Here is a 17,465-nt window from a genome sequence, read left to right as displayed (position 1 = left end):
TTATAGTATAATAATTGGATTTCGATAATGTTGGGTTAGAAAAATATTGCTATTTTCCTTTGCATGTAGCTTTTCGCCCTATCTGGCCGCGTGCACAACTAACTGCACATGCGCTGGCTTAGGTAAAGAATTGAAGGCCTGCTCGTTGCATTTGCTCACTGATGAGAAAAATAAACTAGGCCCACCGTCCATCCTGCCTGGCAAATCGGCCTGTGCTCAAAACCACACGGCCCAAAGCCCAACCTACGCCGTATTAATTGCCTTCCGCCTCTCTGTCCTCCCCCCACGCCGCCGCAAAACCCTAGCGCCCCCGCAGCCGCAGCAGCGCGCCTCTTCCTTCCGCAGGATGGCGACCTCGACGGCGCGCACGGTGAAGGACGTGAACCCCCACGACTTCGTTAAGGCCTACTCCGCCCACCTCAAGCGCTCCGGCAAGGTACCCGCTTGTTCCTCCCCCTCATTCCCCACCTTGTTCCGTCAGATCTAGCGGCTGTTACGAGCGTCGTTGAGGATTTCGTTGGGTCCCGATGAATCTTGCATCGTCTAGGCTGTGAAAGCGAGCTCCAGTGAATGCAGTGGCGAGCACCTGCTAGTCTAGGATTAGTTTGTAACTTGGCGGCGGAGGGTTCAGGCTGAACAACAGCGCATCGTCGCTGTTGTGCTAAATTTTCTTTCCTTTTCCGGTTCGTTTGGACTGTAAGCACTTCAGTATATTTTCTTGTTTTATAGAAGATCACTAATTCATTAATTTTGCTCACTGCTGCCTGTGAGTTTAGATGGTCTAAATCATGTGGCCTGTTGCCATTACCTGTTGTTTATTGAAATGTTGATTGGTTCAGATCAGCATTTAGTCAGGGCTGTTGGTCGACTTGGTTAAGGCAAAATGTATATTTTTGTTTGTGCGAGAAAGTTATCCTCGTTGCTGGTTAATTAAGGAGTTTTAGTACTGATGATTAGCTTGGGCAAAATAGCCAATTTCGTCCTCAAACTCTTGCCCTCGGATCAAATTCGTCCTCCACTCTTCAAAGGTCCAATTTGGTCCCCAGAGTCTATTATTCTGGTTCAGTTCCGTCCCTCATCTGAGCTGGCTGGCCACATAGGCACGCCACATCACCTAGGCGCAGGGTCCGCTGTTGTAAATGTCTGACACAAGCTTTTTTTCCCATCCTTTACTGATGCTACTTTCTTGTCTAGTTGTCTATGCCATTGGTAGTCCCAGCAACTTTATTTTTTCAGGGACAGAGGAAGAAGAGGAACCTTTTTTTTCTGGGGACAAAGGAAGGGGTAGAAGCAAAGCAACTTGTTTTTAGAAAGGAGTAGCATAAACTAGCAAGCAAAATGTTTGTTTCAGCTTTGTAGACTGAGAAAACAAAAGTTTCAGATGGTAAAAATTCACAATCTGAAGAAGACTAGATGTTGAGTTGTTAGTTTGTTACAATTCACAAGCCATATTGTTATGACACCCAACGTTTCTCTCTCCTAGCCTCTACATTGTTTATTACAAGCTGATTTCTACACTGTATATATAACCTGAAACCAACCGGACCTAAACAATCTTTTTAAGGAGGGATTTTTTTGACTGAATTTTAAGGAGGGATTGATATACAAACAGAAAGACCCAAGAGGACGTGGGTTGGGCTGGATGCGCACGCACAGCGCAAGTGCCAGTTAGTGTGGATCAAGCGGAAAAAAAGAGTTAAAAAAGAGAGTGTAAGGAGGAAAGGAAAAATGAAGGGCACAAGGGCATATAGGACATTTATAACAGAGGACCCTGTGCTCATGTGACATGGCATGCTTACGTGGACAGCCAGCTCGAATGAGGGGCGGAATTGAACCGGATTACTAGAGTTCGGGGACTAAATTGGAATTTTGGAGAGTTAGGGGACGAAGTTGACCCAAGGGCAAGAGTTCATGGACGAAATTGGCTATTTTGCCATTAGCTTGGTACTTTTTTGCCTGTGTTCTGCTTAGTTTATGACCATCTCGTTGCTAGGGATGGACAATCTGTGGTCAGGTTGGTACCTTGTAAATTAGCTTGAAATGGTGGACAGAATGGTGTGCTGTGTAGACATCATTCTGTGTTGAAACTATGACTACTCATTTACTCAATGGTGTTACCAATTGTCTGTGAATCAAGAAAGACAGCTACTGTTTTCAAATTTTGGACCAATGCATTGTAGTTACATTTGGAGAAATAACCATATTTATATGAACGGTTATAGTTTGTTACTGTTCTCTCTGGCCCTGCTTGTATTTGCTTGCAAGAATCAAGTGGATTTGTTGCACATAAGGACCTTTTGGAGTTATTTCTGTCTGAAAATTCTATTGGAGTTTAGCTTCAGCAAATAATATATGTTACTTGGTAACCTTCACTGTTTTCTGTTGGTTGCCAGAGTCCTCCTAACCTAAAGTATTTCTTCTCTTGCAGATGGAGCTCCCAGAGTGGGTTGACATCGTCAAGACTGCAAGGTTCAAGGAGCTCCCGCCTTATGACCCTGACTGGTACTACACCCGTGCTGGTAAGGAATCATTATCTTGTATAACCAATTTGTTATTTCTTTGTGTGCTGCATTTTTGGCCTTCATATTAATTTTAATGTGCCATTTGTGCCATGCTGTAGCCTCCATTGCAAGGAAGATCTACCTGAGGCAGGGCATTGGTGTGGGCGGCTTTCAGAAGATCTATGGTGGGCGCCAGAGGAACGGCTCCCGGCCTCCGCACTTCTGCAAGAGCAGTGGTGCCATTTCTCGGAACATCCTTCAGCAGTTGCAGAAGATGGGCATAATTGATGTTGACCCCAAGGGGTAATATGCTTCTTCTATGCTTGTTTGTGCATTAGTGTTTTATTGCTTGTATCTGTTGTTTGCTTATGCTTTTACTTTGTTCCGTTACAGCGGAAGGCTCATCACCTCTGTGGGAAGGCGTGATCTTGACCAAGTTGCTGGAAGAGTTGCTGTTGTCCCCTGAGCATGTTATATCCTGTCGTTCGTGTCATGTTTGGTAGCAGAGTTTGTCTAAAATTTTGGATGAGGGTATCACCTGTTGCATTTGTTGGCCGAAAGAATTGGATGTAGGATGCATCAAGTTATGCCTTTGTTTCATATTTTCTGAACTAAGTTAGCTATCTGTTATGCATATGTATATGAACTCATAGCGATGACTGGTGCTGTCAGGTGGTTATGGAAGTCTGCAATTATATCCCTTTGTTAGTAATCACATCAGACTCATTGATTGCTATATATCGAAGTGATCTGATTGTTCGTATGGCAGGTTGAATTGTTCATGATGTTAACCTGTTGCATATTCTGTGATTGCTATGCTGAATGAAAACCAGAGTTAACTAATTACTGGTGATGTGTTATAGTGTGCTTTGTAAAGTGGTACCTGGAAATTATATTTATTTTATTGACATTTGTACGACAAAAATAATATTTCTCAGTAAATTTATACTGGAACCGTGCTGGCACAAACGAATGAATTTATACTATGGTATTCTCAATAATTTATCATTGGTTGGGCCCGTTCTGCCGTTAAAAATAATCTCCTCACCATGCGAGACAATTTTAACACACGGCCGAGGCAGCCTGGTGACGGCTTTCCAAGTGGGTTTATCTAAAATAAGGTATAGGCAATCCTAGAAAAGTGAGTTTTAACAAAAACTTGGTTCGGTAGATTAGGCTATCCTAGAAAAAGCAAATAAACGAGTTTCTATACATTTATATGGAACTAGCGAGTTTCTATAGATTTATATGGAACTAACTCACTTAGGTATATTGAGTAAAATAGGCGGAATAGCCCAACTTTCGTCCAGTCTCAATTTCACACCTCATCTTTGAAATGGACCAATTAAATCCTTTGATTTTTTATCTTGGGTCAATCTTAGCCTTCTTGTCCTACATGGATTCCACGTATGCGTATTAAGGGGGTGTTTGTTTCTCTAGTCCCTCCTAAAATTCCTGTCACCTCAAATGTTTAGATACTAATTAGAAGTATTAAACATAGACTAATTACAAAACTAATTGCACAGATTTGTACCAATTCTGAACTCCACTTTGCACCAATTCTCATGGCCTTCCAAGATTTGTATGACCTTTTCAGCACCAGGCAGAGTTGAGGTGTGCTCCGATCTTTTCTCCTCATATAGACACTGCTGAAGCGCGGTGACCATAACTAGGAATAGCTCGTCATCCTCTTCTTCCTCCCCTAGCATGAATCTTCTAACTTTATCATCCCAAGATTCCATTATCTATATGTATGTATATACTAAGGCAAGTAAACTATATCACTCAAATGCATATGGTCTAGAAAAAAAAAGAAAATGCTCACAGGTTATGAAAACTGGAATACTTGCAAGAATATATGATATAATCTAGCATTTTGGAAAAAGTGATAAATTGACCAGAGAAAAGAGATGAAAACTTCACTTAGAAGCGAACTATGTGATCACTAAACTCTAAACATTTTTCATCGAAAATTAACTGATTGTGGAAAATTCAGTTCAAGTGCCTGATAATATCAAATTCAAGGAATCTCAACTAAACTCAGATAAATGGAACCAGAGTATTCTTGCATGGCAATCTTGATGGTGTCAAGACAAGAAATCAACTGAAGCCTAAATAGATATACTGTGCAGTTTTAAAAAAATGGACATACAGTGATCCCTATAATTGAATTTAGCCAACATGGGCAAACATAGACACGCAAAAGTTGTGTAACAAAGCAGGCATGGAAATTTCCTTCTCCCAACAAATATTGTTTATAAAAAAGGGACACACACAAAAGGAAAATAGATGTTTGTGTTCAGTGTTTCTGGTTCCTTAATTGAGTAATGTACTGAAAAGTGAAAATAGATAGAAAAAGGGGGTGTGGGGGGAGCATCAGGAAGCAAAACCCAGATACAGAGTGTAGCCTTTTGCAAAAATATCTGTTTGCTGCGTCAACCACTCTTGCTATAAACGATGTCCCTCTTCCTGTCAAACACAGGTTCATACAATAAGCTATCCATACCATTCTAAGAAGATGCCATCTCCTAGGTGAAACGTTTGATATGTTTACTATCAGGTGAACTACATAAGAAAAACAAGTTACCCTCTAATCTCTACATCTATCATACATTCATACTACAAGCTCTACTATTTCTTAAGATGAGAGCATACTTGAGGCAGGCAACAATCGAGAACTTAATGTCACCAATAGTATTTTAAGACGGTGTGCAGCAAGAACATGCTGTCCTCTCTACATGCTACTTGGAGCCATTGAACTACAGAAAAACAAGCCACTTCCTTCCTATGCTATTAATCACAAAAACACTCTTTGTGACCGTATCCCTACTAGATCGAACTATCGAAGGGGGGAGGAGATCCAAGTAGAAAGAGCTTGATTTGGGGAGGACAAGGAGGAGAGAGGAAGGGCTCATCGGATCCTGGGATGAGGCAAGGTGGGGCAGTCACGGAGAAGTGGTGGAGATCGAGCCGACGCAGGGATGGAGGGACGACAGGGAGGCGACGGGGAGGACGAGCAGGCGATAGGAAGGCGACAGTGAGGATGGGGAGGCGATGAGGAGCAGTGACGGTGAGCCACAGGGAGGCAGAGCGGCAGCTGTGAGCCGCAAGGAGGCGGAGCAGCGACAGCGAGGTCCCAGATGAGGAGGCGGCGCATCGCTCGCGAAGAGCACAGGGAGGACGTGCTCGATGTCTCCAGGTGGGAGAGCTCCGCCCCTAGGGAAAACGCGTGGGTCGGGTGGGCGAGGCCCGTTGCAAGAGTTTCCAAAGGCTGGGTTAATTTAGCCTGTGGCCAATTAACGCGTGGGCTTCCGGTCCAGGGAAAACAGCGGGATCCCCATAGGGATTTAGGCTTCCAAATTCACCCTAACATGTAGGACCCTCCTGTCAGTGAGCACTCAATCTTCTTCCTTCTTCTCCCTTCTCCTCTTCCCTCTCTCTCCTCTCCCTTGACACTCCTCTCATGGGGGCTGGCGGCACGTGCAAGAGGCTGGCCGGCTGGATGACCTCTAGCACCTAAGAGGGGAACGGCACCGGCAGCTTGCGGGCTAGCAGCGACGGGGCGAAGTGGCGGCCGGGGTGGAGCAATGGCAACGGCGAGCCCGCACGGCAGCGGCCAGGGTGGAGCAGCGACGGGGCAGGCCCGTTCGAGCTAGGCAGGGGTGGGCGGCGGTGGCGCGGCTGCGACAGCCGTGGATGGCGGTGTGGTGCGCGACCGACACCCTGCAGAGCTTCGGGATGGTGTCGTGCGGCCGGTGCCGACGGCCTTGCGAAGCTCGCGGACAGCGACGCCAGCCCAACGGCGTGCGCAAAGGACGGCTGGTGCGGAGCTTGCGGACGACATCGTCAAGCCAGTGCGGGGGATCGGACGGCCACAAAAGTCGTGTGGCTTGTAGATCTTGCGGTTGTAGAGGTAGAGAAGGAAAGGGACGTAGATTTCTAAGGGTGAATTTGGAAGCCCGAATCCCTACGGGGATCCCGCTGTTTTCCCTGGGCTGGAAGCCCACACGTTAATTGGCCACGGGCTAAATTAACCCAGCTTTTGGAAACTCTTGCGACGGGCCTCGCCCACCCGACCCACGCATTTTCCCGGGAGCGGAGCTCTCCCACCTAGAGACATCAGGTGTGTCCTCCCTGTGCTCTTTGCGAATGACGCGCCGCCTCCTCATCTAGAACCTCGCCGTTTGTGCTCCGCCTCCCTGTGGCTCCTCATCGCTGCTCCTTGTCGCCTCCTCGTCCTCGCCGTCGCCTCCCCACCGGCTCTCCATCCCTGCGTCGGCTCGATCTCTACCACTGCTCCGTGACCACCCCGCTTTGCCTCGTCCCAAGATCCGGTGAGCCCTTCCTCTCTCCTCCTCGTCCTCCCCAGATCGAGCTCCTGCTACTTTGATCTCCTCCCCCCTTCGATAGTTCAATCCAGTAGGGATATGGTCTCTGCAAAGAGTGTTTTTTTGATTGATAGCATAGGGAGGAAGTGGCTTGTTTTTCTGTAGTTCAATGGCTCCAAGTAGCATGTAGAGAGGACATCATGTTCTTCGGCACACCGTCTTAAAATACTATTGGAGATGGCATCTTCTTAGAATGGTATGGCTAGCTTCTTGTATGAACCTGTGTTTGACAGGAAGAGGGACATCGTTTACAGCAAGAGTGGTTGATGCAGCAAATAGATGTTTCTACAAAAGGCTACACTCTGTATCTGGGATTTGGGAGATAGTTTTGCTTCCTGACGCTCCCCCCCCCCCCCCCCACCCCCTTTTTCTATCTGTTTTCACTTTTTAGTTCATTACTCAGTTAAGGACCTAGAAACACTGAACAAAAATATCTGTTTTCCTTTTGTATGTGTCCCTTTTTTATAAACAATATTTCTTGGGAGAAGGAAATTTACATGCCTGCTTTGCTGCACAACTTTTGCATGTCTATGTTTTCCCATGTTGGCTAAATTCAAGTATAGGGATCACTGTATGTTCATTTTTTAAAAAATTGCACAGTATATCTACTTAGGTTTCAGTTGATTTCTTGTCTCGACACCATCAAGATTGCCATGCAAGAAGACTCTAGTTTCATTTATCCGAGTTCAGTTGAGATTCCTTGAATTTGATATTATCAGGGACTTGAACTGAATTTTCCACAATTAGTTAATTTTCCATGAAAAATGTGTAGAGTTCAGTAATCACATAGTTCGCTTCTAAGTGAAGTTTTCATCTCTTTTCTCTAGTCAATTTATCTCTTTTTCCTAGTTGATGCCTTGATCCAACAGTGCTCTTTCCAGAAAAATAGTGTATGCCTTGATCTGTTTGCCATCTTTTTGATCCCGAACCAAAATGCTAGCTTATATCATATATTCTTGCAAGTATTTCAGTTGTTATAACCTATGAGCTTTTTCTTTTTTTTTCTAGACAATATGCATTTGAGTGACATAGTTTACTTGCCTTACCATATGCTTATATATATAGATAATGGAATCTTGGAAGGATGAAGTTAGGAGATTCATGCTAGAGCATGAAAGAAGAGGATGACGAGCTATTCCTAGTTATGGTCCCCGCGCTTCAACAGTGTCTATATGAGGAGAAAAGGCCGAAGCACACCTCAACTCTACCTGGTGCTGAAAAGGTCACACAAATCTTGGAAGGGCACGAGAATTGGTGCAAAGTGAAGTTCAAGATGGAGAGAACCAACTCTAGTATTTATTTACTAAAATTTGTGAGTGTTGAAGAGAACCAAGAGGCACAAAGAGAATGGTTGGGGGAAGATCTTTGGCTTCGTTTATTAAAAAAACTTGTATTGCATTAACAACGAAGTTAAAAAACTTGTGGAGCGCGTTTCTGATGTTCTGTCTATTTGCCGGTTGAAAAACTTGTGAGCCGGTTGATGTTCTATCTATTTGTGAGTTAAAAAACTTGTGAGTCGGTTGATGTTCTGTCTATTCGTTTCTATTGAAGTTAAAAAACTTGTGAACCCAAGTGACTATTGTTCAACTTGTATTCATTATTTTTGGCGAGTTATGCATAGTTTCTCTTTTTGTTCTCTGTGTGTGTGGTTGCGGTTGAACGGTCGATGATTTTGTGTTAAACAAATGAACGGAGTAGGATTCCAGGAAAGTACTGATGAGTACCATAGCAGCAGCAGCAGTAGCGATGAGCAAAATCAGCAGCAGCAGCAGCGATGGGGTACAGCAACAGTAGCAGCAGCAGCAGCCGGCTAGTGGTGGCATCGGGTTGTACTAGCAGCAGCCAAACAGTGACGGGGGAGAGGGGCCAGAAAAACCCTCTGGTGGAAGGGATTTGAAAATCAAGAAAAATCCCTGTAGGGGCATTTCTTCCATAGCCTAATCAACCCTGTGCTTCCAAAGGAGGCTTTAAGGGGATAGAAAAGGGATCTGTTGTAGTGCTCATCTTCAAAGTCCAAAAATTGTGAAAGGGGGATTTCCCTACATGAGGATAAAGGGGAAAGGGGAAGATCAATTTGCTAGAGATGAAATCCAGAAATTGTGAAAGGGGATTTCCCTATGGGAGGATAAAGGGAAAAGGGGAAGATCAATTTGCCACAGATGCTCGTAGGAGAAAAGGATCCTGGCATAAATTGGTTAGTTTATGTTATTGATCTATTGAATTTTTAGTGGCCTTAGATTGATTATGTAACCCCTCGGCATCCAATGTAAATTGAGATTGGTCTAGAGTGGAAGCCTCTATGACATCTTGGTTGACTTGGCACTAGGCGGAAGCCAAGAAGCACCAGGGACTAGATTAATATAAGAAAGAAAAATTGAGGGCCTTTTGGAAACGTGGGGTACGAGTCTTCGATAAAATTTAAATAACCAATTTAGCTATTATGTCAGTAAAATATGAAAACATGCATGAAACTGCTAATGAAACATTGCATAAAATATGAAAACGTGATAAAGGGAGGCCTCGGTCTCTGGGTTAGGAGAGAAAAGAAAATTATTGCATAATGAATCATATTAGCTGTATCCAAAATTATTGCATAATGTTTAATATTAGCTGCATCCAAATTAGTATTGCAGAGCTTCAACTTATTTTTAAGTCCAGCTGCCCAAGAACCAGCTTGCCGGGGAAGATAAGCAAATAAAAAGTTAGATGTTTGGCTCTCCTACTTTTTCTAGAATTTTTTAAATACTGTACCGCGGGACCTACATGTCATGGATAAGAGGGAAGAAAGCCCTCACCTAAGATTAAAAAAATAGTTTGTTCTTTTCCTCCGAGACTCCCCCGCACCTCTGTTTCCTCCATCTCGCGCCTCTTCTGTTTCCTCTGTCCCGACTCCTCTTTCTCCCGAGCACGGTAGCCGCTAGGGTTTTGGCCGCCGTCACCCCGACCGACGACCGCCGTCGACCCCCGCCGTTGGCTGCCTTGCCCCGCTCAGTCGCCTAGCCCCGCCGACCGCCTAGCCTCACCGACCGCTGCGTGCCGCACGAGCCCCTCCCTCATGCCGCCGGCCGTCGTGCCCCCTCCCTCCCCATCGGCCACGCCGCCATGGCCCCTCCCATCCTGCGCAAGCCCGTCGCCGCGCTCCTCATGTGGCTCCACCGCCGCGCCGGCGTCGACGTCGTCCCCCATGTGCTCGCGCTCGTCCGCACCCCCACCGCCGCCACACGACTCGCCACTGAGGTCCGCGCCGTCTTCCTCCACGAGGCCCTGCCGGTGCTGCCGCTCCTCCTCTCACGCCTGTGCGGCGAGGCCGACATCAACAACAGCGTCAGCGGCGGTGGCCATCCCCGCGGCTGGCCGTGGTGGCTCCTCGCACCCTGCGGCCAGGTAGTGGCAACATCGTGGAGGTCCTGGGCAGCGTAGGGATGCTGGTGTTCGATCAGTGGGGTGTAGGTTCCGAGGAAGAAGAAGATGGGACAGAAAGATGACAAGTGGGCCTGAATTGAGGAGCAACAATGGCAATCCACACTAAAATCGGTCTTCTTTTGGGGCTGATAGCATCCATCCAATCAAACATCCTATTTTAGTTCTGGAGTTCTGAAGTGGAGCTGACTTCACTGAAGTTCTAGAGTGGAGCAGCTTCACCCAAAACTGAAGTTATGCCAAATAGGACCTAAATCAGCCCCTCCCATCCAGCAACCTCTCATCGGAGCAGCCGGCCCCATCACGGACGATGCTGGTGGTTACGGACGGAGCTAGAACATTTCTATTTTAAGTTTTATCATTGTTGCGTGCATATCTATAATGTACTAATTAGTGAACTTAATCAATCGTAGGGGTGCCATGGCTCTCGTAGCGGTTGTCTCCGTCCTTAATGCTAATAATCTTTTCTTTTCTCAAAACAAAATTCTATAATATAAGCTTCATATAATATTTATAGATTATAACTTTTTCAAAATTTGGAAGTCCAAAGTTTATTATAAATGAAAAAATTATATGACATAAATTCTTATTTTATGTGGTCACAATTTAAATTTATAGGATCGGAATATTATAGTGTAATAGGTAATAGGTAGAAGTCAAAGTTCTATTTGGCTATATTCAAGCAAGAGATCCAACCCGATCTCAAGGCGGTTTTTGCTTGACTTTTGTTGCCCAATGGGTTATCAGGTACTCCCTCCATCTTAAATTGTAAGTCATTTCAAGAATCTTGGAGATCCAAAACATTTCAAGTTTGATCAAAATTATAGAGAAAAATATAAAGATTTATGACATCAAATAGATATACATTAAAATATAATTGATAAAGAATCTAATGATACTTAGTTGACATCATAAATGTTATTATATTATCATATAAATTTGGTCAAACTTGAGATACTTTGACTCTCTAAGATTCTTGGAATGATTTACAATTTGGAACGGAGGGAGTACAATTTAAAGCCATGTGGTAGCATGAGTTTTTTTACTTATAAATTTTGTAGCATGAAAAAGACATTGATATGCAAGTAAATCATAAATCAAAACCAGATTTGCTTTGCTCTGTATTTTCAAACATGTGATAGGTGCATGTGAGATGTGACCTTGTAATCCGAAAATAATAAATCAAAGCTAGATGAACTCGATGGCTATGATACATTTACGTTGGCCCTTAAAGTGACTTCAAAGTATATGTTACATTTTCTCACCCCTCACTTAGTTGAGCCAATTTGCTATAATTTATTATTATTATTAAGGTGAAGGAGGATTGGTAATTTTTTATAGAAAATAAAACTCTACAAAACGGGTACTGTATTATTTAGTATTTCACTCTTAATAAAGCTGCACGTGATGTTTCAATCGGCGTCCATAATCCGTTCCCCATTTTTTTTAGGTTTCCTCCCATTCATTCGCCCTTCCATTTCCCCTCCACTGCGCTGCCACCCCCTCCCCGTGGGGAACCACCCTCCTCGATCCCCTCCCGAACCCACTGGCGGCGGCGGCGGAGGCGGAGGCGAGTGGCGACGGCGAACTTCCCCGAGACCGCACCTACTCGGTAATCAGTCCTCTCCTCACCCCCATGTTGCTTCCGATTTCCTCGAGTGACGGGGGACCCTAACCAGTCCAGATCCATCGACTGATATTTAGGCATTTCTGGGTTCTCGATTGGTTTCATGATCAGTTCATCCATCCATCTCCCTTTCCCCCAACCTAATCTGCGCGCAATCTCTGTGGCAGGATTGGATTTTGCCTCCGCGGTTCCTGATTGGTTAGTCGCCGCGGCGATGGCAGGAGGGGCGTGGTGGTCTCCATAGGGAATTCTCGATTGCGTCCGTGTCGTGATGGCTTCGGCTGCCGCTCCTGAGGTCATCGCGGAGAAGAAATGCGGCAAAACCGTCGCGGGTAACGCCGCACCATTGACTTCCCAAGGACATTCCAAAGAATCGGCTGAGAACGCCAGCAAACTGGGGCCTGCTTCGCTGAGTGAAATCACGGACGGCGATGCGCCTACATCCATTGGGGTGAGAGAAAGCAGCAAGGATATCAGCGATTCTGCTGATGGTTCTGTGAAGCTGGATGACAGTGAAGATGCTGAGAAGAGCTCGCTGCGGGGTAGCGTTAAGGATAGCTCAGTGTCAGCTAAATGCAGCGACAGGGGGAGCAGCCTGTCAAAAGCAAGCGGGAGCGCCAAGGTCAGCGACCAAGCTGCTGATATGATTGAGAGCGGCAAGAGTAGCCTCTATCGGGCCAGTGGTGGTAGTGATGTGAGCGATGAGAGCACCTGCAGCAGCATATGCAGCAGTGTCAGCAAGCCTCACAAATCGAATGACTCAAAGTGGGAAGCCATTCAGGCGGTCCGAACAAAAGAAGGCTCAGTAGGTCTAGGTCATTTCAGGCTGCTCAAGAGGCTTGGCTGTGGTGACATTGGCAGCGTGTATTTGTCAGAGCTTAGTGGCACGAAATGCTACTTTGCTATGAAAATTATGGACAAGGCATCTCTAGCAAGCCGCAAAAAGCTGCTGAGGGCACAGACTGAAAGGGAGATATTGCAGTGCCTGGACCATCCTTTTCTTCCAACATTGTATACTCACTTTGAAACGGACAAGTTCTCATGCTTGGTTATGGAGTTCTGCCCTGGAGGTGACCTGCATACCCTAAGGCAAAAGCAGCCTGGCAAGTATTTCCCCGAACAAGCTGCCAAGTAAGTGCCTTGTTTCCAATCGCTTGTTGTTTGGCAGCTATGCATGGAAATTCTTCCATTCATTCTTTTTGATAAAGCATTCATTTGGCGTATACTAAATATTGCAATGCGGTTAGTTTTGGCGACCCTTAGAGGATAACGTCTAAATTGTTTTTTTCTTACTATGTAATCATTAGTGTGGACAGGATTACATAGTAACGCCTAATTAGAGGATAACTGTCAGCATTGTACCTCACGTTGGTGCTGTGCTTATACTGTTCTCCCAATCATTTCAAAAACGTGAAAGGTAGTTATACAATCTGTTTCCTTTCATGTGCCAGTTTTTGCAATTTAGTTAGCATTATTTGTTCTGGGCTTTTACTGTTATCCTGTTAAAGTGTTGAATGATGAGTTTTTTGTTAGTGAACTGTATGGCTATCCCGAGTCTTTTATTTTTACAAGGGAAGTGCACTCATTTGTGTGGATCATCTTTCTTGTTAACAGTTACTTTTTTGAGAAGCGGTTTTGGTTGCCTCTCCCTAGTTGATGTTACCAAGGAACCGTTGAAATTGAATTTCTCCTATTGATTGTTTGCTTGTTGAAAATTGAGCACTGATGTGTATGTTTATTGGAATCAAAAGGACGAATTTACCTGACTAGATTACATATTTGTAAAAAGTGAAGGTGCAGTGGAGCAACAAAATACTGAAATCAGTAGACCTGTCAGCTTTTCATCTGTCAATGAATTGATGGTTGTATGAGACTCTTGGGTCTTGGGAGTGTACTCATGCAAGAGTTTTTTATTAGCATAGTTTGCTTAAAGGTCTTTGGACTTTCAGTTTGTTCCATGCCTGATACAATTCTAATATAACCATTTTTTTTATCTATTTTCTGTGTTCAAATTATTTGAGTTGTCAACCAAAAGTGTTTTAAACTTTGCAAGTTTAAGGATTTGATGTGGCATATGGTTTGTCTCCTGTTGCATTTGGATAATTTGTAGCTACTCTATTCTTTTATCATTTGATATGATTGTTGCTGGAAGAAAACACATCCATTTGCACTAGTTAGGTATCCCAAAAATACATATCAGCATGAAATATTTATTCTGATAGTAGATGCGATGTAATATAATAATAAATGATGGTATTTCACTATTTTGTTTGTACAATGCTTTTTCAGTGAAATATTAAATTGTTAATTAAGTTTAGAACCCCCCCTCCCCTGGGATTTTTAACATGTAAAATTCTTCCATATATTATAAATGATTTAGGTTTACAAATATATAATAATAGAAAGTGGACCTTGTAATCTATAATTGTACGCCCTCCATTCTTGAATGCTTGATGTTGTTGAACTAACCAACATCAATTAAATAAAAACAGAGGTAGTGCCTATTTTTGTCTGGATGGAATCTTTGTTCTGGGTTTTAAATCATGTCTCATTTTTAAAAGTCTGGCATACCTTCGGATCATGAACATTAAGGCCCTGTCTTTCATGGGTACAACATAAGAAATTTCATTGGCAAACTTTTATAAGGAATAACACCAGCATCTGAGGCTCTGAGCAACAGCATATGAATAGTAGTGCCTATTTCTTGCTGCTATTTGGGGACTGCATATGTGTATTAGCTTACCTCTGCATGCCATCTGATTTTGGCATAGATATTAGCTGTACTCTCAATTTCTTTTTGTGACACTGCAGCACATGTATCAAGTTCTTTAGCAAATGTTATTTTTATTGTCCGATTCATTTTGCCCCCTCATGCTGTGCTTTGATTTTGATACTTGTGTTTCAGATGAACCGTGTGTGTGAAACCTTTGTTCTAACTTAGCTTTACTATCTCTCATCTCATGTTGATCTTTCCTTTTTCCCTTTAACTTATCAAGGTATTCATTACTAGTTCGTAGGCTCAATTGTTTCCCCTCCATTTCAGTCTATAATAAGGTGGATGTGTGTAAAGGAACTTCATTTATGTTTTCTTTCTTAAATGATGCCACTTTTGACAGTTTTTTAGTTGCTTTGATACGTCCACCAGTTTCTGATGCTATAGAATATTACTCTCGTTCTTTCTTTGTATTTAGCATGCTATGCTGCCTTGATTCTTGTATATGGACAACTGCAGGTTTAAGAACTTACATTGACGTCGAAATGAATGCAGGTTTTATGTAGCAGAGGTTCTTCTGGCTCTGGAATACCTGCACATGCTTGGTATCATATACCGTGATTTGAAGCCAGAGAATGTTCTTGTGAGAGAAGATGGCCATATCATGCTGTCGGATTTTGATTTGTCCCTCCGATGTGCTGTGAGCCCTGCACTTCTGAGATATTCTAATCCCAGTGCTGATAACCAAAAGGGCAATCCAGCTTACTGTGTGCAGCCTGTGTGCATTGAGCCAGCCTGCATTCAGCCATCTTGTGTTACGACGACCACATGCTTCTCTCCTCGCTTTTTCTCCTCCAAGTCCAAGAAAGAGAAAAAGGAGAAGAAGGCAAAGGCAGACTTGGCAAATCAGGTCAGACCACTTCCTGAGCTTGTTGCAGAGCCGACTGATGCAAGGTCTATGTCTTTTGTTGGCACCCATGAGTACTTGGCACCTGAGATTATAAAGGGCGAGGGGCATGGAAGTGCTGTGGACTGGTGGACATTTGGGATATTCTTGTATGAACTTCTTTTTGGCAAGACTCCATTCAAAGGTTCTGGCAATAGGGCGACTTTGTTCAATGTAGTTGGACAGCCCTTAAGGTTCCCAGAATCACCAGTAGTGAGTTTCGCTGCAAGGGATCTTATTAGGGGGTTGCTCATCAAGGAACCGCAGCATCGATTAGCTTATAAGCGTGGAGCCACAGAAATAAAACAGCACCCCTTCTTCGAAGGTGTTAACTGGGCACTGATAAGGTGCGCCACACCACCAGATATCCCCAAGCCAGTCGAGATCCCTCGTTCAGTAGCCTCGTCAAGCCAGAAGGCTACATCAGCAGCTGAGAAAGGTTCAGACTATCTTGAATTGGAGTTCTTTTAGTGGAGAGTCATCTATAATCTCCCATGTGCAAGTTGTAAAGTTCATCCTTTTCCCCTTAGACTTCTTTTTCTCTCTCTGGATCCTAATAACTTTATATGTAGATGCATATGGTCCCTAGTGCCGTTCTCTTTCAGTTTGGCTTGCAGTCCATTTCATTAGATGGGAGCCTCTACCCGGTGGAGTTTGTAATCTGTCATTGGTTACCTTGCACTAGGTTCTCTCAATAACATGGAAACATTTTTCGTTCGATATGTGACTGCGATTTTGCAATCTGGATGGTGTGCATGGAAGCTCATCACACCTTGTTAGTATGGTAAAATATCAGTCGTGGCAGTTGCATGCCCCTACAAAATGCTTTAGATTTTTGGCATCTGCTAGCCCTGTGTCCACTCATTGCACAAGTTCTCAGAATACTTGGCAGGTAAGGAGCTCATCATGGTGTTTGAACTTAAGGAACCTTTAGAATCCTCGGTGATAATCATACTACGTTGTCTTTTGTGATAATAATGAGCAAGTGGCATGCTGAATAATCTGAAGATTGTACTGTGTTACTCGAAAGATGTGTACAATCAGATTGATCCAGTTTTGGATCGGTTCACAGAAAATTGCTTCGGAGTTAGAACCTGGATGATGGTTCAAGATTTCTTATAAAACGTTTTGGAATAGCTACGCTTTCTTATAAGAGTGAGGTCCATTAATTAGTTAGAGAGTGGCACTTAGGCACAAACTTTGAAAGTGCATTTTTGGGTATATCAACTTTTTAAATTGTATTATTTAGGTTCATGATACTTCACATAGACATCTAATACTGCCATGGCATGCTGACTGGGCTTCTTCTCTCTTCCCACTCCATCTCGTCTCTGAACCCATGGTCCTCTGCTTGGAGCATTTCATCGAGCATGTTGTAGATGAGATGGGCTCTCTCACCTCTTCACCTCCAACGCCCGCACCAGCTCCTTCTCCATTCGCACGCCCTCCTCCCTTGCGGTGGCCTGCTCGGAGCTTCGCTCTCCGGCCCGCTACCACGTCCATGGCTGTGTTCTGCTAATATGCTTCCTTCTCATCATACGCGCATTCCATGACGAGTTGCACCATAGCAGCGAGCAGGCGAGCCTTTGCCTGACCTCATGCACTGGCGACGTCGCTATGGCCTATTGGGAATGGGGAATGATGGCGAGCCACAGTGTGCTCGTAGCCAGCGGCATTGGACATTATTTAAAAAAAATCTAGCAGCATTGGAAGGGGCGACTGGCAGGAACGGCTCCCGGCTGGCAAAATAGGTCGCACAGGAATCGGCCGCATTCAGGTGTGCGTGAGTGAAGAGACAAAGAAGAGAGAGGCAAGCACAAGGACCGCACCTATGGCCGTCGAGATTGCTTTCTTGTGCTATGAAATTCAT

The 17,465-nt window shown here is 44.2% G+C and overlaps 2 protein-coding genes across 2 annotated transcripts; both read left to right on the top strand.

Annotated features, from left to right (window-relative positions):
* Positions 1 to 274: 274 nt before the first annotated feature.
* On the top strand, positions 275 to 3,269 carry LOC117843585 (small ribosomal subunit protein eS19). The gene is made up of 4 exons (XM_034724230.2): positions 275 to 436; positions 2,429 to 2,519; positions 2,621 to 2,804; positions 2,895 to 3,269. The coding sequence occupies exons 1-4, from the start codon at positions 347 to 349 to the stop codon at positions 2,965 to 2,967; spliced, it is 438 nt and encodes a 145-aa protein (XP_034580121.1). The 5' UTR covers positions 275 to 346; the 3' UTR covers positions 2,968 to 3,269.
* An 8,465-nt stretch (positions 3,270 to 11,734) lies between these two features.
* LOC117843582 (serine/threonine-protein kinase D6PKL2) lies at positions 11,735 to 16,313 on the top strand. Its single transcript, XM_034724228.2, has 3 exons — positions 11,735 to 11,921; positions 12,104 to 13,067; positions 15,205 to 16,313. The coding sequence occupies exons 2-3, from the start codon at positions 12,208 to 12,210 to the stop codon at positions 16,064 to 16,066; spliced, it is 1,722 nt and encodes a 573-aa protein (XP_034580119.1). The 5' UTR covers positions 11,735 to 11,921; positions 12,104 to 12,207; the 3' UTR covers positions 16,067 to 16,313.
* Positions 16,314 to 17,465: the final 1,152 nt, after the last annotated feature.

The sequence above is a fragment of the Setaria viridis genome, chromosome 2 (genome assembly GCF_005286985.2).
Source record: "Setaria viridis chromosome 2, Setaria_viridis_v4.0, whole genome shotgun sequence".
Lineage (NCBI taxonomy): Eukaryota > Viridiplantae > Streptophyta > Magnoliopsida > Poales > Poaceae > Setaria > Setaria viridis.
The sequence above is the reverse complement of the archived record's forward strand: the minus strand, read 5'-3'. Positions and strand labels throughout refer to the sequence as shown.